At 31.6% G+C, this 26,346-nt stretch overlaps 1 protein-coding gene across 3 annotated transcripts in view; it reads right to left on the bottom strand.

Annotated features, from left to right (window-relative positions):
- Positions 1-26,346, bottom strand: part of da (transcription factor daughterless) — a 632,912-nt gene that overhangs the window by 562,369 nt on the left and 44,197 nt on the right. For all 3 annotated transcript variants that reach the window (XM_089595689.1, XM_089595691.1, XM_089595690.1), the window contains one exon: positions 15,064-15,148. In XM_089595689.1, the coding sequence (XP_089451815.1) occupies positions 15,064-15,148 (85 nt within the window). The remainder of the gene's footprint in view (positions 1-15,063; positions 15,149-26,346) is intronic.

The raw sequence follows: 26,346 nt of genomic DNA, 5'->3' as shown, positions 1-26,346 counted from the left end.
ATACATTTATCAGCTTACCTTGGACGAACTAAAGTTACCGAAGTTCATATTTTTGTTCATATAAAGATCATATTGACACTTTGCATAATAAACAAAGAGGCCAAGCACATACAAAGTTACTTTTTCCGAAGATATTTAGAATGGTACCCCATTATGTAAGAAACCTGGCAGGAAATCTCAAATTTGTAGTACCAATTCAGAATCTTTGAGCTGGAGAAATAAGCACTCTCAAAAAAATAAGATGTTGTGCATCAAGATGGCAGAACCATGATAATATTGCATTTGTAGTTTGAACCTCTTATAACCTTTATAGGTTACATTCTATCATGATACATCAATCGAAACAAAATGAATCTGCCTACGTAAGGCCATCGTACCTTTACTTAGCACTAGCAGCAAACTACAATTTGTATTAACAATAAAGTAAAGTTACAGGTCATCAACATGATAAAATGGTATACAGTTATATATGCTAAGCAATGAGAGCATCAAAAGAACCCTACTACGTAAAAAAGTGTAAAATTCTCATGCAATTATGATCTGGAGCAGAAGTAATTTAAACACTGTAATATTGTATTCACATAATTAACGGAAAGTCGATGGATTCACTTATTGGCTAATAATTTATAGATATTCTTGAAACATCATAAAGAGCAATTCGGTATTATCTGTTGTGATAAAATGAATTGAAAAGAAGGAGTCGAAGGTATATATCATTTACGAGTAAATAACGGGTGTATAGAAAAAAAAAAGACGGAAATTAACCGTAATTAGTGAGCATAAGATGATCACTCAGAAATAGTTTACCTATCGGATAGAATTAAACTTGAAATTGACTGTATTACAAAATCCCTTGAAAGACACTAGTGCCTTCTACAACGGTATAAAATCGGTTCAAAAACTTAATTTTAATAAACGAGCATGGACAGATAAAAGACTAAATATTACAATCATAGCAAACCAAATAACAAAAAACGAATCCATAAATTGGATGAAAAATGATTTTCTCTTTTTATTTCGATACAATTATCATTAAAGCTATTATTATTCTTTTAAAAGCCACAATTATCAATAAGGTAAGAAGTTCTTTCAAGGAAACTATAAATCGCATCATCTTAGGTATAAGACAAGAACCAAAGAAACATTAACTAACAGAAACTTACGTTGAAATTAAGGGAAAATCAGAAATATCTAAATTGTATAGAACTTGACCTATAATAAAGTCACGAAGTTTGATATTGCTATGTCATATACACCAAAAATCAGAAATAGACTCATGGATTACAGGTAATCTGACACTATTTTTCTTTCAGGATTTACGATGAACTTTAACTCTGACATTAAAACAACAATAAAGACCAAAGTCAACACAGATCATCCTTCACATAAATTTAATGAACAGTTATAAAATAAAAAGAACATCAAAGAAATACGCAAACTTTCAGATTTCCATTGTAATACAAAACGAACTATAACTACTATTTACACAGGTGGCTATTTTATTAAAGAATCTAATGAAACACTGAATGAAAAAAAAAGAAATTCAGATATCTCCTACTTATGACATGAAATTCACTATTTTTTAAACAGAAATGATGTCTTTACCAGTATCAGTAGAAAATAATAAAAATGATATACCAAACATTGAGCAAAAAAACTAAGGTGTCTTTAACCATAAGATATAAAAAATAGAAAAGGGAAAGGAACTTCTTTTATTATTTTTTTTTTTTTAATTAAAAAACCAAGAATATTGCTACACTGTTAAAAATTGGCAAGGACGACTATCCCAAGGAAACATAAGATATACTTTAAAAATGCTAATTTAGCATTGCAGAATGATGAACCCAAGTATCGTACAAAATACGCTGAATCTATTAAATGAAGAACAATATATAACATAAATATATAAATAACTTATTATTTTTCTCTAGAACAAGTAGGATCAAAGACTTATCAAAAAAACATATTATTATATGCAGAAAACAATGACGTATACGAAATTCAAAAACAAGGCCAACATTTGACAAAACCATCAATTTACAAGAGAAAATCAATAGTACCAAAAAATAATCCCAATAACATAATCTTTTTATTCAACAAGCTACATCCTACATTAAGAAGACAAATCACTTAGTTTTAAGGTTTTAATTTTAAGATTTATAAAAACAATAAACAAATCTTTATTTAATGCAAATATCAACATAATATGTAAAAATTTTAGTTATTAATACAGGTGTTACATAACCCATTTTTAAGTGCACCCTGTTGTCCAATCCTTTTGTAAAAAAAAAAAAAATTACAGAATAATGTAACAAGCTTATTATAAAGCAAGTAAGCATCACGTAGTTATGCTATATTTATTACTATCGACCATATATTTTAAAATTTAAAATAATTTCAAAGAACAGCGTTAATATAATGTTATGTATTATCGTGATGGCAAGGCTTATGATAGCACTACTGCTCATAACTGAATATAAATACCCAATGCACGACCGTCTTTGCATACCTTTCGTAACATTGATTTATCAATTGCTTTTCAAAATATTTTAATTAACAACAACAGTAAGCATATAATAACAATATTTATACATATACATGTACCTTTCTATATTAATCTCAATACGCATCCGTTACACTTACCAAGAAAAACAAAGGTCATCATGGTTAACCAAAAACCTTAAACCCTTGAAGTAATGACTGCAGGACATTACCTTAGTATATTATAACAAAACGTTACAGTTAACTAATGATAAAGAAAAAATTGTATAATTTAACGAAATTGTTGAATCAGTAGAAAAAGAATCCTTTGCTATGAATATTCAAGTTATCAAGTGTACTTGTGTTAACTACAAAAGTTAAAAAAGTGGCAAAGCACCTATAAACAGTGCCAACATTACAAGCTCTAGTTGACGTCGGATTTCAAGGGTCAAGGACAGTAACCAAGGAACAACAAAGGAAAGTAAGAGATATAAAGAAAAATAAGATAAATAATACCGATGAAGTTTATGAGAGCCATAACTAACATCCTTTCAAATTGATATAAAAGGTGACTGTTCTCACGATCAATTATCATCCACTTAACATAAAGCATAATGATGAAAAGCCAGTGAAAATTGATTTTGCTTTTTACTGTAACAGAGAGTCCAAAAAAGACAACCGAATTAACATTGATACTACGAAACGTAAAGAATGTGAAAAAAATTTTTCTAAAAATCACTTTAAGATGCACAGTCTTTGACATCAACACTAATTTGAAAAAGTTCTGCCCAATTTGCCAAAAAAATATTAACCTATTAGAAAATAAATAACTATAAAAAGAAGACACTTTCACGTATGCAATTTGTTGTTTGATTCTTTTTTTATGTAAAACACTTTTGTACTTAGGAAACCATAATTAACTAATACACTAATTCAATGATCTCTTTTTTTCTGTTGTACAAGCCTACGTATAAATTTGTAATCTAGTTTATACATAAAAAAAACTTAATTTATTGTTTTTACACTACTTATGTATTACCAAGGACTACAGTTTTTAAAAAGAGGAAGCTGTTGGGTAATGAATTTTATACACACGCTCATTTTTCCTTTTATTTATTATAAATCTTAGGACTCCTAATAAAGTCAGTCTTAAAAATAGTCATCTCTTAATGAAGCTCACTGTATACATCGTAACACTAGGAGGTGTCAAGTGACAACTAAAGTGAGCAGCAAAGCCCAAACACATTGAGTCAGCAAGTGCTAGTCCCATAGTAAGTGTGTCGGAGTCACAGGTCTGAGTCACGCACACGGATGCCAGGCTGTGGTAAATCCTTTAGTCTTATGTGTACGTGTCTGTGTGTGTGCTCATCGTGATCAAGTAATACATCTCATGTCATAAGCGTGACCATACGCTTGATGAGCAGCACTGACGTGACTCAGGCATGAGAAGTGTGGCTCGTTAGTTAGTAGTGGGTAGATGGTTCGTGACGGCACCTCCGCTTTTCAGGAAGTAGAACGGTCTGAAACATGAGGCCTGGGTCAGTGGAGGCAGTGATCTGATTTGGTGATTAAATTATTATACTAATAAGAGTTAAAGAATGGTTAAATAAATAAACAAGGTGCTGGTGCATACTCAGCACATCAGCAGTCGTTGGCTTCCTGAGGTATTCAGCAGAAGAAGGTAGCTGGGCTAGTCAGTAGCAGATATAAGTAGATTTAAGTTTGTTACGTGGTTTTTGGATCTCCTCCTTGGCTAGTGCGAATGTTCTAGAAGATAAGTAGAGATGAAAGAGTTGTAAGGCCTGAACTGGAGAATTAGTCAGCAATGTTGAAAGGTTTTGTTCAGAAGAATTCAACACTTACGTCTAACTTAGTAAGAAGCCCATTAATCGTGGCATTAGGTTTTAAAAGTAACAATAAGTATTGTGTTGAGCAAGTTGCAGCGAAAACGGGATGGATGTTAGGTTCTTATACGAAGGGGGACGGTAAGTGTCAGAATAGTGGCTGTAAGAATTTAGTTACTTTAGGAACCGTTTCTGGCTTGTCCAGCACCAAGGGCATCTCTGTGAGGTTGACAAATAGTAAAGATAAAGAAATAGTGGTTTCTCCCGTAATGTAATCTCAGTTAATAGAAAGACTGTAGTAAATACGACTGATAGTAGAGAAGTGGCTAGTGCAGATTGCACGCTCAGACGTCCGTTTGATCGTATTTTTATGGGAGGTGAAGAATATGATGCAATGATGAACTTTAGAGCTGAGATCTCGTTGGTAGGACAGACAGTGGCTGAACAATTCAAAGACCGTCTAGGACTAGCTAGAATGCTGTTGAAAGACTTGCTCCATACCAGTGAGCAGCTGGGATTCTTGGATGTGTCAATAAAATTAGACATTTATGAAGATACCATTTTTTTTTTTAGGTGGTTGATAAAATAGGGCACGACAAAGTAATAGACATTGACTTTAGTGAGAAATGGGGTGTCATTGTGAGCTTGGAAAGAAAATACTGAAAATCCTTTAACGGTCCGTTGTGTAAGTTTGGGCTCAAAACAAGAAGGTCAGATTTTTTAGTGGCTGAATGTGCAAAAATAACTGAGGTTATGTCATGGGGTATCCTGCTGATTTGACCTTGAACCCTATGAGTCAGCCCAAACCACCGTGAAACAAAGGTAACTTCTTTATCTTTTCAGGGCAACCAGGGACCTCTCATTCAATTTGCAAAATCAGATGTTAAAGAAAGCCCTCCAGAGAAACCATTAGGGGACCTTGAGGAGGATAGTAGTCGTTTTTGTTAATTTTTTTTTTTTTCTTATATTAATCTACAAAATAGCAGTCACTAAAGTTTAAAAAAAATTTTTTGGATAATGGCTGAAAGGATTTTAATTTCGAAGAAAGTGTTTTTTGTTGTTAAGAGAGGAGGATTACGATGGAGTCATAGCATCGAGCAACGCACGCGGGTGCCTGGCTACAGTAAATCCCGAAGCTTTATGTAAACCGGTATGTTTGTGTGCTCAGAGCGATCAAGTAATACCTCTCACGCCAGAAGACATGTACGCACGTTCGGTAAGCGGGGCTGATGTGACTCAGGCATGAGAAGTGTGGCTTGTTAGATGGTGGTGGGTAGATTGTTTGTGACAGCGCCTTCACTCTAAGTGTAACGGTCTGAAATATAAGGACGATGCTGGTGGAGGCTTCTCGTCGGTACGATTTGGTTGGCAAGACATTCATTGTAGTAATAATGATTAAAGGACAATTAAATAAATAAAGAAGGCGCTGGTGAGTAATAAGCCAATCAGTACTTTTTGATTGATGGTAGGCCATCAGTCAAGGGTTGTTGGTAGTTACTTTTCTACGGTATTAAGCAGGTAGAGGTAGCTAGACTAGTCAGTAGCAGGTTTAAGTTTGTTGCATGGTTTTTGAATTCACTTCTTGGCTAGTGCAAACAAAAGAGTTCTGTACGCTACTCAAAGGAAGCGTGTGATTAGCGACCTAGGTTCTTATTTTTCCTTGGATCGTGTTGACTGGGGAACAAGCTATTGAGTCTTAGCTGGCTGGGTGTGATCAGTGGCTGCAAGGGTTCCAAGGAGACCAGGGTTAGAGCTGACACCAACTACCAGGAGTCCTAAGAAACCGGAAAGTCCTAAGCACAAGGGTTAGTACAGTTTGTCTGTATGAGCAGTGATTGCAGTGTATGCAAGGTGCGGGAGACAGCGAGAACGACCTGTTTTTAAATTATTTACCATCTAGTGCCAGGAGTTAGTGACAACACGATACCTGGCTAGTGGTAATTCAGGTCACAAGGTACACTCTATGCCCTTATCGAGCATAGCGGGTAGTGGCTTGGGGTTCGTGACTAATGGCTCTTGGGGATTTGCAAGTAGTAACTTCTTGAGGGCATTGTAATGACTCTTTGAAAGAAATTTTAGTGGCTCATCAAAGGTAAGCTGGTGGTATCGATAGAGTGTATAAATAATTAGCAGCTGTGTAGGGTACTTTCGGCTATAGCGCTGGAACATGGCGGTTGTACCAGAGAGGCCAGAGCTGCAGAACTGTGTTTGTAGCGTGGTGCTCGGGGTAGTTGTGTGTGTGTGCTAAGCTGACTAGGTATAACGGTACATAAGTAAGGTAAAGAAACTAAAATTCTGCATGAAGTGCATTCATTAGCGAGGGGCTTTAGTTAGTCTTCTACTGCTGATCAAGAGTGGTTTTTAATTATATGTAACATGATTTTAATAATTTTATTGCACAATAGAAAGAAAAAATATGTATTAAGTATGAAATGGTTCTGACTGAAAAAAAAAGAAAAGGAAAAGGAAAAAAGGTACTTTATTAACAGGATATAGTTATGTTCATTAATTAAAGAAGTAGCAACGTATTGTCTTACGGCTTACGATCCCAAATTATAAAGTTATAAAGGTACAGTATTAAAATAGTAGTAACAAAAAAAAACTGGGACTGTCCTGGAAAGATGTATATGAAACGTCACTATCTTTTAGCAACGTTTAAGACTTTCCCATCTGTTGAAGTCACTGATGACCAATCAGGTCTCTCAATGGTTCAAAGAGAAGACAAGAAAAACGTAAAAAGCAGTCACTGCAGCAGTTCATTCTCATTTCTACTTAGGTCCACTTGCATTGTACTTCGATGCTTTTAAATTCTCCTTCTGGAAAGCGTCTTGTTACTAAATTATTAAAGATTTAACCATCTTATTTTTTCATTTAGTCTTGCCCTTTTTAGTAGACTTTTGTTACTACATACACAAATTACTTAATTATTACTATTTAGTTTAATACTTTTGTTAACAGTGTAATTTTCTAATTTAGTATTATTTCACGTGTTAAGCTAATAAAGGTTATATATTCCAGTTTTTAAGTTAGAATGAAATTGATTTACATGGTATTTAGTATACCACCTATATTTAAAAACAATACAAGCTTATATACGAGTCAAGTCTTCTTGTAAAATATTAACTACTTGATAACTGGATATTTTATTTTGTAGTGCATAAAATCTATTGAACACGATCTAGTCTCTTTATCGAGATTCTGGATTTTCTAATATTATATATGCCAATTCAGGAATAAAGTCCTTTTAATCGTACATGGGCCACGTTAATATTATACAGTTCAATTAAGGAACATAGTCCTTTAAACCGTAACCGTATGCAATTACTCACATGTAGAGAAATTGCATTCACGCACTCTCCATACCAACTTTATTCTTATATACATACTTAAGCAAATGTGTGGGTCACGTAAATTCAAGAATTAACGATCATTACAAAAAGGTCTTTCGAGCATGTACCCTAACCTTGCATCACTAGTCTTGCTGCTACTATTCGTCTCATCAAGAATTCAGTCAATATCGGTAATAATTTTTTTCTCATGAACAAGCTCAATGAGGCGAGCTGTTAACGCTTATACTTACATAGTTTGCTGATTATTGTGCAATCATTGTGTCTCATCTCTACGGCAGCGGTGAATGGTCTTCAGCTTAGTAAAGTATCAGTGCTCATGAAAGGTGTAATTTTAAAAAGTGAAAATTGACAATTAGGATTTAGTTATTGTACGTTTCAAACTATATGATTATTTAAATTTAAAAAAATATCCTATTAACAGTTTACTTAGTATTTCGTTTTCGTAATAATAGTTTTTTTTATATGGTTTTATTAATAAAGTAAGATATTTTTTTAAGGAAATTAAAAGATTTACAATTCACCAATTCTAAATTATTAAGCCTTTCTAAAAATAGTAAATATATAATAGGTAGAATGTAGATCAAATCATCGTATATCATTAAAAGTCATAGTAGTAGATTTATGAAGATGTTCTCAGTCTGAATTCAATTGATGTGAAAATTCGATATTGGCACTTAATTGCAAATTTGTGAAAATAAAAAAAGGAAACAAATTTAAGTTAGTAGACTTGTAGTTTATTGAATACAAGGATAGTAGCATAGTTGGTGAGATTGGAACATTAAATTTTATTTAACCTTAATTGATCTAGCAAATTATATTTGGTCATTTACATAGTATTAGGACTTTTTTATTGCTGGTCTTTGTCAATGTTCGCATTTAGACATCAACTGGCTCTCTTTGTTTTTCAGAACTCATGTTTCTCGTTACATTACCACTAGACAACATCATTTATCAAATAATTAGTAACCTTTATGTTATAACAAGATGGTTATTTCAACTTTGCTCTTTAGTTTCCGTTGATAGTCTCTTTACTTGCTTGATAGCTGCCAACTTTGGTTCTCGTTTGATCCATACTCTATTTTCAGCTGGTAAGTCGCAAGCCCAAGACTCGCTTAATAGCTGCTGACTTAGTTCTATTGAAAATATTCTTCTTCACTCTCCAAACTACAAGCATAACACTCACTTGGTAGCTGCCAAATTTGGTTCTTAATGATACATTGTCTTCATTTATCAAGTCAATTAACTTTCTTGTTAGTTATAATATAGTTATCATTAAATAAAGATTGTAAAATCTCTTTGTACATTGTTTTTTAGTCCATACTTGGACTATTATTTGACACTTTTGTAATCATGGATCATTATCATTGTAATTTGAACGCAATCCATCAAAACATTTGTAATTCGTTTACCTGCCATAAAAAAAATCCTGAAAAACTCACTACAGGTCAAGCATTGGCCAGATTTGAGCTGCTAAGAACCCACTTTAATCAGTTTAGTTAAGTTACTGACAAGATTATGGATTTGTACAATTTGGATATCACACATTTAGATCTTAGAGTTAACCTGTATAATATTGCTGAAGAGGCTTATTACAGTTGAAAAACAGAGTACTGACATTTCTTGAGCAGAATAGCTTCTGCTGCTGACCCTCGTCCTCTACTTGCTTCAACCAATGCAAATATCAATCAGACGTTAATTAGTTTACCTTGATTCGATTTACCAGATACCAATAGATCCTGTTGTAATCAGAAATCCTTTGGAAATACTCTAGATTAAATTAAAAACATTGACATCGTTAAAACAATCATGTTTTCAACTAACTCTGAGTAAATAATTACATCAATCCGTTGTTATCGATCACACATATCAAATCTGCTTGCAAGATAAGAGCATAACTTATAACCAAAGAGTTAATTTTGATTTTTGGGTTCGCTTGTTTTACATCACCATTCAGATTTTTATTCCACAAACTTTATAACTATAAAACTAATATCTACATTTATTAGAACATTGTTCTTTAAATAACATTTTCTAATAAAAATTAAAATCGTTCTTTAAATTAATACCATGAGTATAGCTACGATCTCTTAAAATTGATTAAAACAAGCGATAAAAAAAAATTTTTGGAAAATTTTGTGTAAGTTTCCTTGTGCCTTTGGTTTTTTTCTCTCTTACAATGAATGTTTTTCATTTCTTGCAAATTTGAAAATGTACCAATTATAATTATTTAATTAAAAATTATTTTAGTATCATGAATTTATTGAATGGCATTGACAACAAGAAGTATCAACTTAACAAATAAATTGATAGAATTAGGATTAAAAATATATTCATTTCATTGTATTAGATAAAAAGTACTAACAACGTTAATTTTAGTGAAACCGAATAAAAAGAATTGAAACAGCAAGATAAATTGTGGAAAAAAAATCTGCTGACAGTTGGAATCGACCCCAAGACTCTAACATGATCCGAAAAACGGCATAAGCCTTAATCATCTTAGTCATCGTAACCTTGAATATGATGAATGTTGAAGTCACATGTGTTCATTGATAAATACCAGAGCTTGTACTACAGTTACATAGCAATTTTAATAAGAAAAAATAATAAACTGGTGGTTATAGTTTAACACTCATCCTTAAAAAAAGCGTAAGGTAAATGTATTTTTTTTTTAAATACCACAAAAAAAAATAAAATAAACAAAGGAATATAAAAATAGAAGCTTACTTAAAATAAGGAATAAAATGAAGAAAATAAGGAAAAATGAAAAAACAATGAAAGAAATAAACCAGGGGGTATAATATGGGTCATAGGACCCACAGTAAAAACGAAGTTCTATAAACATAAGGTGAATTCCGAAAAATAATTAAACGTGAGATGTGTGTCAGAAAACATCATAAAATAAAGAAACAAAATATTCCAGATAACAAGGGGTTCGCTAGACCCATAGAAAAAAGGAAGCTTTATAAGAATGAGTACTGCAATAATTTCATTTTTTTTCTTTCATTTTTTTTAAATTTTATATCTTTTTTTTATTTCATTTCCTTTTTACTTTTTTTTTTTTTTTTCATTTTACTTCCTTTTTTAATGTCTTTTTTGACTTCATTCCCTTTTTTCAATTACAATTTTTAAATATTTTTTATATTATTTTGTCCATTCTTATCAGTATTTCGATTTCGATTTTGAAGATCTTGAACCCATTTTAACTGAATTTAAAGGCCAGAGACAATAAACTATTGATGTAGTTATTCCTTACACGTGCACACTAAACATAAAAATGTACTATACACCTACAGAAAATCACTATCACAAAATATTAACTCTTAAGTCATTGACACGTTGCAACACGAGGAAAATAAGGCTCAAAATTAAATACACGTGCTTTTTACGTAGCACTCAAGATCGTTTCTCCTTACATAGACGACTGTCAGATAGGGGAGAATGTCTTAAGACGCCTGTTGCGGTTGTAGTTCATAATTGATGACAGCCAGCGCCACCATGTGAGAGCCAAAAAAATCTTCAAGCGGTTATTCAAAAATTATCTCAATTATATTTGACATATAGAAAGTTTCATACATATAGAAAGAAATTTTTCATATTTATATTTATTAACATTTTGCCCCGAATTGCTTTTCAAATTTGAAAAGAGCACCTTTAAAAATCATTAAAATTATATATAACTATAAACATGTATAACAAAGTTATTTACATAATCATTTAATGATATTTTGCTATTACTTGCTTATCAACATGGAAGTTAGCACCCTCAAAAACCATTCAAATCATATGCAACTTGATATGTATATATATATATATATATATATATATATATATATATATATATATATATATATATATATATATTAATTGTTCATAATGTATTGATTAATTTGATAAATTAATTATGTGATCATCCAACATTTTGACATAATTTGTTTATCAAATTTGATATAAGTGGCCTTAAAATCCATTAAAACGATGTGTAACTTGAAATATATATATTATGATCCTACCAAATTTATTTTCAATTAATTAATTATTAGTATGATTATTAATTATTTTAACATAATTTGCTTATCAAGTTCAAAATAAGCACCCTCAAAAACCATCAAAATAAGATGTCACTCGATGTATAAATATAAAATGATTCAACAATATTGATTGATAAATTTGTTAAAATATTTATATAATTATTCAACATTTTTACATAAATTTATATTGGACATAAATAACGATATGTAACTTGATGTATGCATGTATAATTATCTTACATAATTTATTTATTATTTATTTAATAAATTATTATATTTCTATAATAATGAGACATAATAAGCAACGACATAACTTGTTCATCCAATTCGAAATAAGCACCCTTGAAAACTGTTGATACGCTCTGCAACTCTGTTGTATATGTTTATTTTCACTCGCTTACATCTCGGTACAATCCACGAAAAATTCGTTTTAAAAATCTTGATCAATATATCGATACGATACGAAACAATAGTACATTGAATTCTTGGTTCTCTTTCTTTCGTTCACTAAATTACTTAATAATAATGAGTTAACTTATATTACATTTTTTTTCCTGGTAAGCTTCAATAAAGGTTTGGATTTTTGGAGAGCAATACACATCATTACTGATAACGAGTTAAGACTCTTGGTAAGAAGTGATTTTTTGCTTTCTGAGTAAAAAACTTCTATAAATCAGCGGTCAGTTAAGCCCTTCACTGTTGAACGACTAGACAAAGTATCCCCACCATGATTATTTTACTACTTTTATCGTCAGATATATACTCAAAGTTACATTGCAAGGAGGTCCTCAATTGATATTAACCACTTTGAAAGCTGGCTTTTGGATTATAAATGATAGGAAATGTATTTGCAGCTTGACCAGGCACTCGGCAGTGTGAAAAAATAAATAAAAATGCGTATGCATTTAATTATGTAGTGATCTGTATGAGGTAAGTATGAGAAATTGTGTAGAAGACAATAAATGTTACAATAGGTATATGTCTCCAACGGTTATAGGTAACTTAAAAATTTAATACGTCCAATAGTTATACAAGGAAATATTGATATACCTTATATCATTGTATCAAGATGCACATATATATGGATTGTGGCACTTTTTATACAAGCACTTTTTATATTATCCACAAATGCCCTTTCTCAATATCTAATATACTAAAGATTCATAAGACTTAACCATGTAATCTATTTTTCAAGAAATTTTCTTAACAAATCAATAAGAATGAGAAAAATATCTTTTCCGGCTGTGGATTGAACACACAACCCCCTGTTTACGAGACCGATGCTCTACCACTTGAGCTACCGAGGAGCCGTACATTTACTTGCACTGTATGTGGCAATAAGTTCTCATTCTTAATTTTTAAAGTTGTCTTTTACCTAGGCTCGATATAGTAGGTATATGACTCTAATGATTATAGGTAAGTTGGAAATTTACTACAGCCAACAGATGTATAAGCAAATATTGATATATCTTTCATCATTGTACCAAGAGGTGCATATTTATATACGGCAGCACTTTTTATGTAAGCATTTTCTATATCATCTGTACATGCCCTTTCGTAAGCTCTTATATACTAAAGATTCATAATACTTCACCACATAATCTCTTTTTCAAGAAATTTTCTTAAGAAATAAATAAAAACTAGAAAAATATCTCCCCGGATCCGGATTAAACACACAACCTCCTGTTCACTACGCAGTTGCTCTACCAATTGAGCTACCGAGGAGCCGTACATTCACCTGCACCGTAAGTTATTATATTATAATACCTATTGGACATACTAAATTTTTCACTTACCTATAAGCGTGAGAATCGTTTATTTATTATATCAAGCTTAGGCAAAAAACAACTTTAAAAATTTCAAATAAGAACTTATCTTAACTTATGGTGCGAGATATGTATGGCTCCTCAGTAGCTCAGTGGTAGAGGAACTGTCTAGTAAACAGAAGGTTGTGTGTTCGATCTGCACCTGGAGAAAATATTTTTCTCATTCTTATTTATTTCTTTAAAAAATTTGTTAAAAAAGAAATCATTTAGTATTTATGAATCTTAAGTATATAAGATATTGAGAGAGGGCATGAATGAATGGTGTGAGGAGTGCTGATACAAAAAGCGCCGCTATCTATACATGTGCACTGCTTAATATAATGATAAAAGATGTATTATTATTTGCTTGTACACCTATTAGAAGTATTAAATTCATGAATGTTATTAGTTCAGATAAATTATATTGAAACAGAATGAATTTTCTCTTATTTTGTAGAAGACTGATTGGGGGCAGTAGGGGGTCTGTAAAAGATGCTTGGACGGCAGTGAAGGATTGTGTAACATTGTGTGTAAAAAAAACTGTATAAAAGTGGGAGATACATGTTGTTAACAATATTTTATAACTGTATAAGCTTAGGCTAACTCTAACTTTACTGATCTCTACGCTTCCCCAGCAACCTTTATTGTAACTTGCGACTTAATTAAAATTTGGGTCAACTATTTGAGCGTAACTCTTCTTGCCTACTATATTTTTTTTCTATTTTCAGTTTTTTTTTTATTGTGTTTTTTCTTATTCTTTTATGGTAGTGCCTGTATTTGAAGTATGTTATTTAAGAGTTAAAGTCTTTTATGTTAGAAATACGATGATACATCTAAATTTTTAATTTACTATTTATTTCCTATTTTTATTACATATTTGTACATGTCGTTAGTGTAAGTGAGAGTTAAAAATAATACCACAATTTATTTGTGCAACTTACAATTAGAAAGATGAGAAAAAAACATTTTAACTCACTTTTTTTTGTAATTCTTACTTTGAGCTTGTTCGTAAGATGAATATAGCGTCTTTTAAGAGAAGAATAAGCTAATTTTGAAGGCTATTGACTTACAGTTGTTGATTACAACACTTAATTTTGTAATACTGTTTATAGTTTTTCTAGTCAGTATCTCTATTACCGAAGAACAATTCAAGACCTTCAAAAAAATAATTACAAAAGAGATTCTAAATATACTTATTAAAAGAAATAATTGTTTTAGTTAACTATTTTTATCACAGAATATTTTAAAATTATACAACTTTCAATTTTAGTACTGAAATTTGTACTTGTAATATTGTAGTTAAAAAAAAACCTTTTCTACATTCTACTCAAGTTTATTTTTGGCTTACGAGGGCAAAAAAACTTTTGCAACTCACTGTAACCCATAATTGCTAAATATAACAATCATAAGCTACGCTTAGCATTGACAACAAGAAAGGTGTAAATAGATGAGTTGCTGGTCTTTTTCTTTTATTATGACTTATTAAAGATACGAATTAATGTAAAAAATCTTACGGTTTTGTTATTTATCAATTAGGAGTAAGCCCACTACTTACCAATGTAATACGAATCTGGATAAAGAGAAGTAGCTTTTGGTGATGTGTATCTGGGTGAGTCGTGACCAAATTCATCAGAGCCATACTAAAACAAAACAAGAAATTGTCCAAATTTTTTATTATTTTAGGAATAAAGATGGTGAAACTTGTATAACTAATGAAAAACAGAAATTTGATAGTTACTGTCGTATGTATTTTTTATAAGGTTTCAATGAGTGTTATGCTAATTAAGCATTCTTCTTTCATTAAATCTAGAAAGATTATATTATATAACAACTTACAAGCTTACAATTAGGTGTTAAAAAATGGCTTACTTAAATACTTAAATAATACGTCCAATGACAGTTGGTGAATGATTGAAAACAATGTTTAATGGTGGCACTATCATTGTCATTGTCCCAAAAACCCACACACTCCAGTCGATACTGAAATTTTCTCTTTTACCATCCAATACAACATAAAATAAGTATCATTTACACACTAGTAGACTTTTCTATTGAATAAGCATACACTCAATTTCCTGATGATAATGTAATAGTGAATCACGATACTAGTGCTTGAGGAAGGCGATTGACGCACGCGTGTCACACACCTAACGTCTCGCACGTGTGGTGTATAAAAATTTTCGACACATCGTGCACGAGGACCTCAATTGTGAGCCATCTAGCTCTGCAAAGATTTCGACGTACACGCGCACTAACACGAGTGCCCAGCACAAGTCGTGAGTTGCGTGTGTAAATCGAGGTCCTTAGAGCCACAACAAATGGTTCATAATCGAGGTTCCCGTGCATGAAGTGCCGAGTAATCAATGAACAAATTTTTAGTAGCTATTAACTATTTTCTGAAATTGGTTGATACATTTGTAAATAAAAAAATTAATACCTTAAAAATATCAATATGATTGGCAATCGCGATAGAAATAATAACAACTATAAACCAATCTTATTATAACCATACATTCCCCACTTGCACAGTCATCTTAAATATTATTGTAAAAAGCTTCACATTGGTCTTGTATAAAGTTTGAATAATAAGTTGAATTGGTAGTTTTCTCTTGGAAAGGATGTAACTGAGTCACTTGATAAAAAGAAACGTTGTATTTCACATACCATGAGCAAATTGCAACTGCTGTTATGTTGCGCGCTATCCTATGATCGCATAGTACTTTTCACAGTAAAAATATTTTCATTGCAAGACAATCGCTTCTCAATAATGACTACCCGACCTTGTTCATCAATAAACACATTAAATACCGTACCTCTGCTTCATCTGATAAACCTTCTTCCAATTCAGTTTCTCTATATCCTCATATTCATGTCTCAAAACTCTCCCTACTTAGTCTATTTGTTAATAATCAATTTTTTTTTTTTAATGTCATAATAGCATCAGGTCATATAATGCTCGCGTTCTTCCATCGATTCATAAACCTTTTAGTGATATCATCAAATACGTAAAGATAAAACATCTAAGCAGAATACGACCACAGGTGGTGTCTAATTTCTCTTGTGGCGATTTTCCCGCTAGTTATGTTGAACGAACGAAAAGAGCTTTGGAACATCGTATTAATGAACATTCCAAGGGATATAAAAATGATGAAGTTGTTTCTAAGCATGTAAAAAATTTTAGACTTAATTACAACTGGAACTTTGTATTTATATGTGACAAAGAACCAAACTACAAAAAAAAAATTGATATCATAGATGATGATTTATATTAATTTAAATAGAAATACTGCAAATAAACAAGAAGACGTTGGTGGGCTTGGTAAAGCATATTCACCTTTGCGGCGAGTTTTGTAAAATATCGGTAGGTGCCAAGCGGTCTGATATCTTTTATTTTTGTGTCGTTGCCAGTCACTGGGCACATGTATAGTCAGACCATTACTCAATGTAGACGTAAAGTTGATAAGAGTGAACTTGTACTCGTACCTTTTACAGTTGACACCAATTTGTCGGTAATGATTTTTAAATAGTGATAACTGTTTATTTATTTCCTTTATGTTATAAGACCTTTGTATTTGATTGCATGTTGTTTTGTGTGTTAATAGTCAATAAATTATTTAGACCTGATGAGGCTGGCCAAACCTTAGCCATTGAAACGTTGCCTTATTAAAAGTTAGTAGTGTCTACTAATTGTCCTCAAACGATTGTGGATCAATTTCCTTATTTTGTTAATTAAAATAACGTCCAATAGTGGTACTGTCAAATTTTGTATTTATTGAAAAACAAGACGATGTTTCGGCCGTTTGGACAATGTCCCGGCCCTCATCAGATACAAAAATCTATGAGTAATAAAAAATTCTTTACAATAACAATTTTGATGAATACAATAAACGCAAATTAAGTAAAGTGTACAATATACCTCTGACTCTTACGAAGGGGATGTAAAATCGTAATGTAGTCAGAGTTTCAAGTTTTGTTGCTTTTATACCGTGCACATATTGAAATGATACAATATACGCACACAATATAATCAAATAAGAATCGTAAGCAGTTCCTTGTAAGACATTCGTAAACAGATCATGTTTTCCTAATACCATAAATGAAAGGGGCCATCAAATCATGTACATAGAGTTAGCCTCCTTTCTTAGTTGACTTAACGAGAAACTTGTAACAATCTTTCAATTTTTCTGTATCTTGTTGTCTATTAATATTATTATTTAAATAAAGTATATTTAACATTTCGGAAAACAGGTGCTTTTTATAATTTTGTTCTGTGACTAAAATTTTCATTTTATTAAAATTAAAGTTGTGTGTAAATTTAATGCTATGTTGTCATAGTACGGATGCTTTTTTTTCTCTATGCCTCTTTTATGTTCTGCCATTCTTAATTTGAAAGCTCTCGATGTTTGACCGACATAACAGCAGTTGCAATTCGCACATGGTATGTGGTAAACGACATTATTTTTATCGAGTGATAATAAAATGAAAACCAAGTAAATGATTCTAAATAATTTAATTATTAAAAAACAATTTTATTGGTATAATAGTTCACAAAATTATACACAGGTGTATAAAAGTTATACTAATCACCATTCAACTCTTATTGACAAACTTTGTATAGAAATAAACTGAGATTAATAATTTTAAAGCTATAGGTCTTAATTTCACAATCCCTTTCACAAAAAGACTACTTATTTCTTTGTCATTTTCAATACATTTATTTTTTTCATCTCTAACATTTCTATGAATTCTACATCAGATATCAGAATACTTGGAAGCCACCAAAGTTATTGTGAAATATTTTGGGTATGCACGACATTAATGTAATATTTTGTTACGTTATCATAGGCTGCAATTAACTAAATAAGAAAAATAAAATTTAAATGATTCAAAAGTCGAGGCGAATAAATGTAGGTAAATACTTAGTTTAGTAAACAATACAATGATATTGTTACATCCTAAATTAAAATGAATGCAATGTACTACGAAAAAAAAGGCAATTCAAGTAGAAGTAAAAATGGCACACCCAGCTTAATTGCATAGCCCAACTTAAGCATCCAAGCCTAGTTATGGATAGATTTATTATATGGTGCAGCTCAGACAGACTTAGTTGAACTTTGTCATTCTGCTGCTAAGACATTTACGTACGTATATAATTGTTTTTCATTTAACTGTACATCTATGTATAATGTAAAAGAACTATTTCATGTCACTGATGGAGTAAGCACAAGGAATTGAAAAAAGTAGTTTTTAAAGCTTATATTATTACAGTTGGCATCTCAATAAACAATAATTATAGATGGATGTTATTGATTATAAAGGTACGTTAGTGTAGGCAATACGATGTCTTCTAAATTAGTCAGTTACTTCTCCATAATACCTGCACCATGCCCTTGTTCTAAAATTATGCGTATTTGAATGTATACACGTATTATGTATATACATATACATACACATAACTGTATCATATGGTTACTATGGATAAAATTTGGCGATTACTGGGCAAAAATCCTGCCAAGTCATATCAAGCTGTATCTGAGTCAGTGCCGTATTTAAAACTGACTGGAGCCCAGGTGACAAGCAACAGCCAAACTGGGTGGCATGGCAGATAAGCTTGGCCCACTTTTCAACCACTTTCAATCTCCATTTAGGGAGTTTTAATTGGTCACATTCATGCCAGAAGCAGATGTGTATGTACAGAAGCCCATAGAGCAAATAAAAGCACGCTACTATACACATATTTTTATGTTATATAATTAATAAGGTAGATTTGTCACTCTACTCTATTGCTTTCCTCACTTTACCACCCCCCATAATAAAGAAAAATTCAATTTTTATTACTGATGTTGTTATGTGACATGAAGTATCAGAAAAGCACCGAGCCCTCCTGGCCCTTGCACTGTTATGAAAGCCCCTTCCAACTTTAAAGTAACCTCCCACAAAATAAGGAAAAATTTCCTAGATTTTTCCCCTATTTAACTCAATAAAACTCACCATTTTTTTGTGACCCAACACCCCTCCACACCTTTTTTGAAACATATGCCACCATTTCAACACCCCTAAGTTCTTTAAATGTTAAATAGGTGGCTCCGTTATTTCCATCTTATAAAATTGTTCCCTAAGTCTTTTACCCTAGTCTGTACGATTAGTGCATAAAAGCATTAATGTTTTCAGGAGTTTACACTAATGAATTATTTTTATATTTCATAATTCACAGGTATTCGTATGACATTAAGCATTTTAGTTATCACAAATTAAGGTATTTTGTAATAAACTAAACTTCTTACATTTAATAAACCTTAAAATACCTTAATGCAATATTTGGCCTACTTGTTTACAAGAGGAGGCCAAATACCGTCTTAAATCGTGCTTAATATCAAAATATTTAGAATTGTCGTTTCCTGATGAGCAAACGTTTCTTCGACTAGTTATTTGCATTTCCTGTCACAAAGTTTTTTTAACGATTTGTTTTGTCAGACGAACAAAATTTTTTTTTCTCAGGCACGGTGCTTTAAAACCAAGACTGCACTTTGCGCTCTGTTATTACTTTGCTCTTACTGGCGGAAATGATAATTCTGACCATGTGAGGCCCAAAGTTTATTTTCACCTTAGGGTGCACTGTAACTGATAGGCGCAAAAGTGCCTTTGCACCCTCAGTGTAAAAAAATGTTGTTCTCAACTTAGGCACAAAATATGACAACCACGCTCTGAGGGCACGCAAGTTGTACTTTACGCCCCAGGTGAAAAATATACTATTATGATACAATAATTTTAAAAAGGTTGAAAGTATGAGTATGTCAAGTTTTTGTGTGTCTGCAAACAACAGAGTAAAAAGGTATGAAAATATGTATAAAGGACAGTTTTTTTTTTCTATTAACCTTTATATATTTTCTCTGATCTCAAAAGTTTTGCTGCTTAGATTCAAGGTTAATGGTGCCGTTAGCAAGACTGGGTTCCACCACGTGTGTGAATCCAGCAAGAGCAAACACAAAGAGTCTTTAAGGCAAACCCTCGGGCCTGGTGCTTACCCCAGTTACGTGCAGCTACAATGTAAAAACGACTTTTTTTTTTAATCAAAAATATTTGCTACTAGTGGTCCCCCTATCAGATTCACCTAAAACTCACTGAATAGAACACCGTAATGTGTTGTCACGTGATGTAAAACGTTTCAAGTTAAAAATTTTACATCTATTCTTATTAAAAATGTTATTGCTCAGAATTCATGCAGTTAGTTTGGTCAAATAACAAGCTGTAAAAAGTAAAAGAAATAGAATGATGCTGAAAAGAACTCAGCGCTTTTTTTCATGTTATAATAAATAAAAAGGGCTATTTATTGAAGCTGTAAGGATTAAAAAATGAAAAAAAATGTAGAAGTTTAAATTGTTTATTCCAATCTTATAACTTTGTTTTTAACGTTAAATTTAAATTTAACTTCATCCTGGAGCTTATTAATCCAATTTTTTATTGCCACAATGAAGACAAATATATATTATTTTACCTATTTAAAATTTATAAGATTAAGGTCATTACTATCAGGGCTATAATAAAAAGCTGATTTTTTACCCATGAATTCTTTATTTGTCAATTTTGATGTTGCAAATTCAATTTAAATAAACATTCTAAGTCAGTTTTTTGACGCCTAAAATCGTATACACTAGATGAATTTGAAGTTTTCCTTCCAATCCGGCCTCTTGCGACTTCTGGCATGGTTAAGACTTTTGTAAACCCTAAAAGCTGTTTTTTGTCAACTTTTTTAGGTTATAACGTATTTGTCGACAAGGTAGTTCAACGTTCAATGTCCCATCAATAAGACTGGTGAGCTAAATTCTTTGTTTACTAAAGTTTACAGCAAACGTAGCTGCCTGGATGCCTTAGTATGCTCGTTTCTGAGCTGCTGTTGTAGCATTAGACTGATCAGGAGAAAAACTACAATCTCTGAAGCATTGGAGTTGGTTGTACAGCTCTTTCACAACGTTTACTAGTGTTACGCCAGTGACGGTAACGTCTAAAGAGCCTTTCTTTTTTTTAAAGTTCAGTTGCTTTGGTGATCTAAAGAAGGGTAGTTCGAAGACCGTGCTGGAGGAAGATACGTTGCTGTATTGATTAAAAATTTTATAATACAAATTCATAGATATTATGTTACTGCAAGAAAACTTTATAAATATAAGTATACTTGTTTTTCTCATACTTAGACATAACTGTAGACCTAAGCTATCTGCTTACATGAGCCCTATTCGTAGGCTCGTTATATCAAACATTTACCTTTTCAGCCAACGTACTCTGTGGGACTCACAGATTTTAGCTAAATAGAGATGAATCTTCTGAATTCATTATGTTCATCGCTCCAACACGAGAATATGAAAATTTACCGAGCAAGTTATAAACATAAATTATTGAATTTACCTACCAGAAATACAAGCTAAACATCGGTATATTATTCTATACCAGTATTAATCACCAGAAACAACTATTTTTCTGTGTATTTTATGGTTTATATTCTGTGTAAGTCAGAAGAATAGCAATGTTGAAGTTAGTAATTCTTATAACTTGCAAGTACTATACACGTTACTGTCATATGTGTTTAAAAAATTTTTATTGATCACTTAAATGTCAAACTTTTTACTTTTCTCAGGTTAGAATGGAATTCTTACATTGCAAAATAGTTAGTTTAAAAAACAGACATTAGTCCAATGTTATAAGGAAGAAGCAAAAATTTTATTTTAAATTGATACTTTTATTGAAAACAAGAGTTTCATTAACGATACGTTTATTTTTTTCAGGTTATAAGTAAGTTGCGGCATTGAAAAGTATTTTCAATTATAAATAAAAATTCATTTACCGCTGTTAAATGCGAATGCAAATTTTTTTTTCTCATTGATTTTCAACTATCCGTCTAATATCTTCTAATAAACATGAACAAATTTAAGCTTGTTAATGGCCATGATGTAAGGAAAAAATAGACGAGTAGTTCTAGAGAAAATTCTATTCATAGTAAAAAAGCCGTGCTACAGATAAACTAAATTTCCCGATTTGAAGATGAATTATGCGTACTGTTTAACTTATCCAGCCCAAAAACACTAACTTTAGCAAAAATAAAACTAAAAAATTTAGATTTCATAAGCACATAATACGTTTAATGTGTCTTCAGTTAAATAATAATCAGAAGGACCTTGGAAAAACTTTTCTGTACACAACACTAAAAAATTACCAAATTTCTCAAGGTAAGAAATTTTTATAAACAGCTTGGATTGGTATCGTATTAATTTTAACTTTGAATGTTATGCTATAAACAGTCACAGAACTTTTTGTTTAAGCTTAGACTCCAACAGTATAGGAAGTATAAGTATAGAGACGGAATCTGCAAAGAAATTAGGCAAAGTTGATTTAGCCATTTGAGACGAGGCTTCTATGATGCTAAAAAAAGTCTTAGAAATATAAAACGGTCATTTGGGATCCTCCTATATATAAAGAAATACAATGGATTCATTATAATAGCTAGGAAATTTTAATCAGTATTTTTATGAAAATTTTTGCGCATTTTAAAATTAAGATTGAATATTCGTTTGATACATATGAAATTATAAAAATTGTTTTAAAAAATCAAAGGAGAGACAACTGTGACTATTAAAATTTAAAAATAAAAAACTAAGCAGGAATACTTTAACTTATTATCATATAGATCGTACAACTCGCAAAAATGATAAGGCAACTGACAGTTGTTTATATATAAATGTTTTCTTTTAAAGTGTGAGATTGTATTTGTAGAGGTCTTCTACCCTATTTACTTCATTCAATAGTTAAAGCATTAGCTACGGTAATAAGACACTTGCGGATGTCTACGAGTTTTTCAATAGTACATAACAAGATTCAAGAACGCTGGTTTGAAACAAAAACTTTAATTCGTCTACAGACAATTGTATGTAGTGTTATCACAATACCAAACTAAAAATGGTAGGGTAATATAAATTAAAGGTACAAGTAACTATTAAATACGATGTACGTTGTAGAAAGGCATTTTTAACTAAAACGTTTGTAGAAATATTCATTACGAGTCAGTATAGAATAAAAAAACCTTTACAGGAATTTATTTTATTAAAAAAATTCCTAAAGTAATAATTTTTGTTACTCATTCAAGAGTTGGGTGCAGATAATTAAAATTTATTCAAAGTTTTAAAGAGCTATAAGGGGCAACCACAACATTTATTATTTTTGTTGTTTGCGTGTAAAAATTTTTACAATGCATGTTATAAATGGGATATTTAGGATATTCATGGATTAATAATAATTTTAAGGAATCTAAGTCTCTTAAAACTTAGTAATTTAAAATAGTGCAAGAACATGTTATCAGAACTATTTACATGATTAAGAAACTCAGCATTTTTATTAAAAAAAAAAAAAACAAAAAAAAAACATTCCTACTATTATTTATAACAATAAAGTTAGTTTATTAGCTTTCAGGGTAGTGTAAAATGATAAATGTAATCTCAAAGGGACGGCTGTGACGGGCTGTAAGTGGCTACAGATCTAGTAGGGTAATTGTGAAGACATCGTTGAAGGTTTGTAAGATAACCTTATAACAAAATCAAGCGTATAAAAATGAGGTAATAATCAAATGAATTATGAATAATTTCGGGAGGGGGGGGCTGTAAGGTAATTGGGGGGTCTGTGAGGAGAATTATGTTGATCCTTGCCTAAATTTAGTTAGGGACAGGGCTGTGGGGCGATTTTACTAGCAAGTGGATTCTGCGTAAGTCACCTTTAGTAACCATATACATACTTATAGACTTAACTTGCTTAAAAAATACACATAAATAACATTAAAAATTTATGCAGACTCATTTATGTGACTTATAAATATATCGGTAAATCATAAAGTTATACGTAGATATTGTATATTTTGCCTGGGAAAAAAAAATAAGTAATACAAAATTATGTTTGTGAAAGCTTATCACTCTATTAATAAGAAATACTGGAGAAATCATCATGCTGATAATTACCGTTTTTAGTATTTAAGTAAATTCATGTGTTACTTGAATAACTGCAATTGTTAAGTTATCCTAATATAGCACTAAACTTTAATTCATTACTAGAATTAAAATAAGAGACAAAGTTTTACTGTTAAAGAAATTTTTAATTGTAATTCAGCTATAAGTAATTGATTATTTAGTCTCATATAAGAATTGAAAAATATATCAATTTCACAGTAATAGTTGTAATGTATCAGGGGTACAAATATGTTCACTTCGTTTTATCACATGATGAAGTAAATTTTTATGATCATTGCATAATTTGACAAAAATTTTTACGTACAATGAAACAAATAGTAATTTCTTACAATGGGCATAAAATGCAACTGCCACTATGCGCCTTCAGGTCACACTTCAGGCCCACCTTAGCTCCCTCGATAAGAAAGGGTAGTTTTTGTACCTACTGGCACATGTCACCAGGGCAAGCACCAGACTTGTGCTTGCCCTAGTTGGATGCGCACAAGATGCAAACTTAATTTTTTCTACTGAGATCACACCTGTTCCTCAAAACCATCTGAGGTAGAAAAAATAGGACATTCTACTTGGGCAGTAACAAACAACAAATGCACTCTTCGGGAGCTCATGTTTGTACTTTGTGCCCTAGTGACATAATATACAATTTGTGCACCCAAAGAGGTTGTTGTCGTACGTTGGAGTTTGAGGTGAGAACGATATTCCTTGTGTAAAGGGTGTAAAGTACAACTTTGTGCCCGTAGGCATACTTTCCAACCGCTAATTACGTCACGCCTCCGGACAGAAGCAAACTTTGGATCCAGCGGAGCCAGAATAATTATTTGTGCCTGAGGCTGAAAGGTAATTAGCAAGTGGAAAGTTTGGGCTGCAATGCAAAACACTGCGCTTAAAAAACAAAATAGTAGATTTTGTACTTCGGAGCGCATATTTCCAGAGCAAGCACCAGGCTCAAGGGGTCTGTGAAGCAGAGTCTGAGGACCTTCCTGTGCTTTCCGTGATTGGGTGCGCACTAGGTACAAGCCCTATTTTTCCTACCGAGGGCACACCTGACCCTTGAAAACGTCCAGATTTTTTGTGGCTTTGTGAAAGGCATGTGGGGGTTCAAAATTTGTAGTAAGGCTGGACAGTTGAAAAATTTGACTTAAGTGAAATACAAAAGAAGTCAAACAAATTTTTTTCATTTTGATTGGGTTGTGGGGAGGTAGTGAAGTTATGAGGCAATATTGTTGGTTTGGTGGGGAGGGGAATTATGTTCATAGTCACCAAAATCACAATACTAATAATACAGACGTATTTTTTAAGGGGAGGGGGTGCTTTGGCTTTGAACTGCATCTTTTGCGAGCACATTTGCTCATGCACCTAGAAATTTATCTGTTATGAATAACATACTTAAGTTTAACAACGAATTGACTAGAATTATTAATTTTCGGCAATTTAGCTGACATTAAATGTGGCTAGGCTTAATTTTGAAATGCATATTTAGTGTATGTATATAAAAACAATTAGATGAGAAAACTTACTCGTTCGTTAATTGTGGAACTCATATAGTGTATAACACATTTATAATTGTATCCAACAACTATTTTTTTTATTATAAAAAATGGTTTTCAAACTACCCAATGAATTAATTGCGAGTTATGTAAGCCTTCAAGTTATTCCAAAGTTATACTACTAGTTATAGTTGATGTTTCTTTTACTGTTAATGCAGGCTTACATAATCATTAATGAAAAATGTCAATTACGCTTTTCTAAAATTTATGAAAAATTCTAAACATGAATTATCGTTGTTCCAACCTACTGTTTTTGTAGATAGAAGTTCTTTAATCAAGTGTTTATTTGTT

This window comes from Copidosoma floridanum, unplaced genomic scaffold (genome assembly GCF_036245765.1).
Source record: "Copidosoma floridanum isolate Cflo_tuat_1 unplaced genomic scaffold, Cflo_Japanese_pri ptg000027l, whole genome shotgun sequence".
In the NCBI taxonomy this organism is placed as follows: domain Eukaryota; kingdom Metazoa; phylum Arthropoda; class Insecta; order Hymenoptera; family Encyrtidae; genus Copidosoma; species Copidosoma floridanum.
Note: the sequence above shows the minus strand (reverse complement) of the source record. Positions and strands in the feature narration are given on the sequence as shown.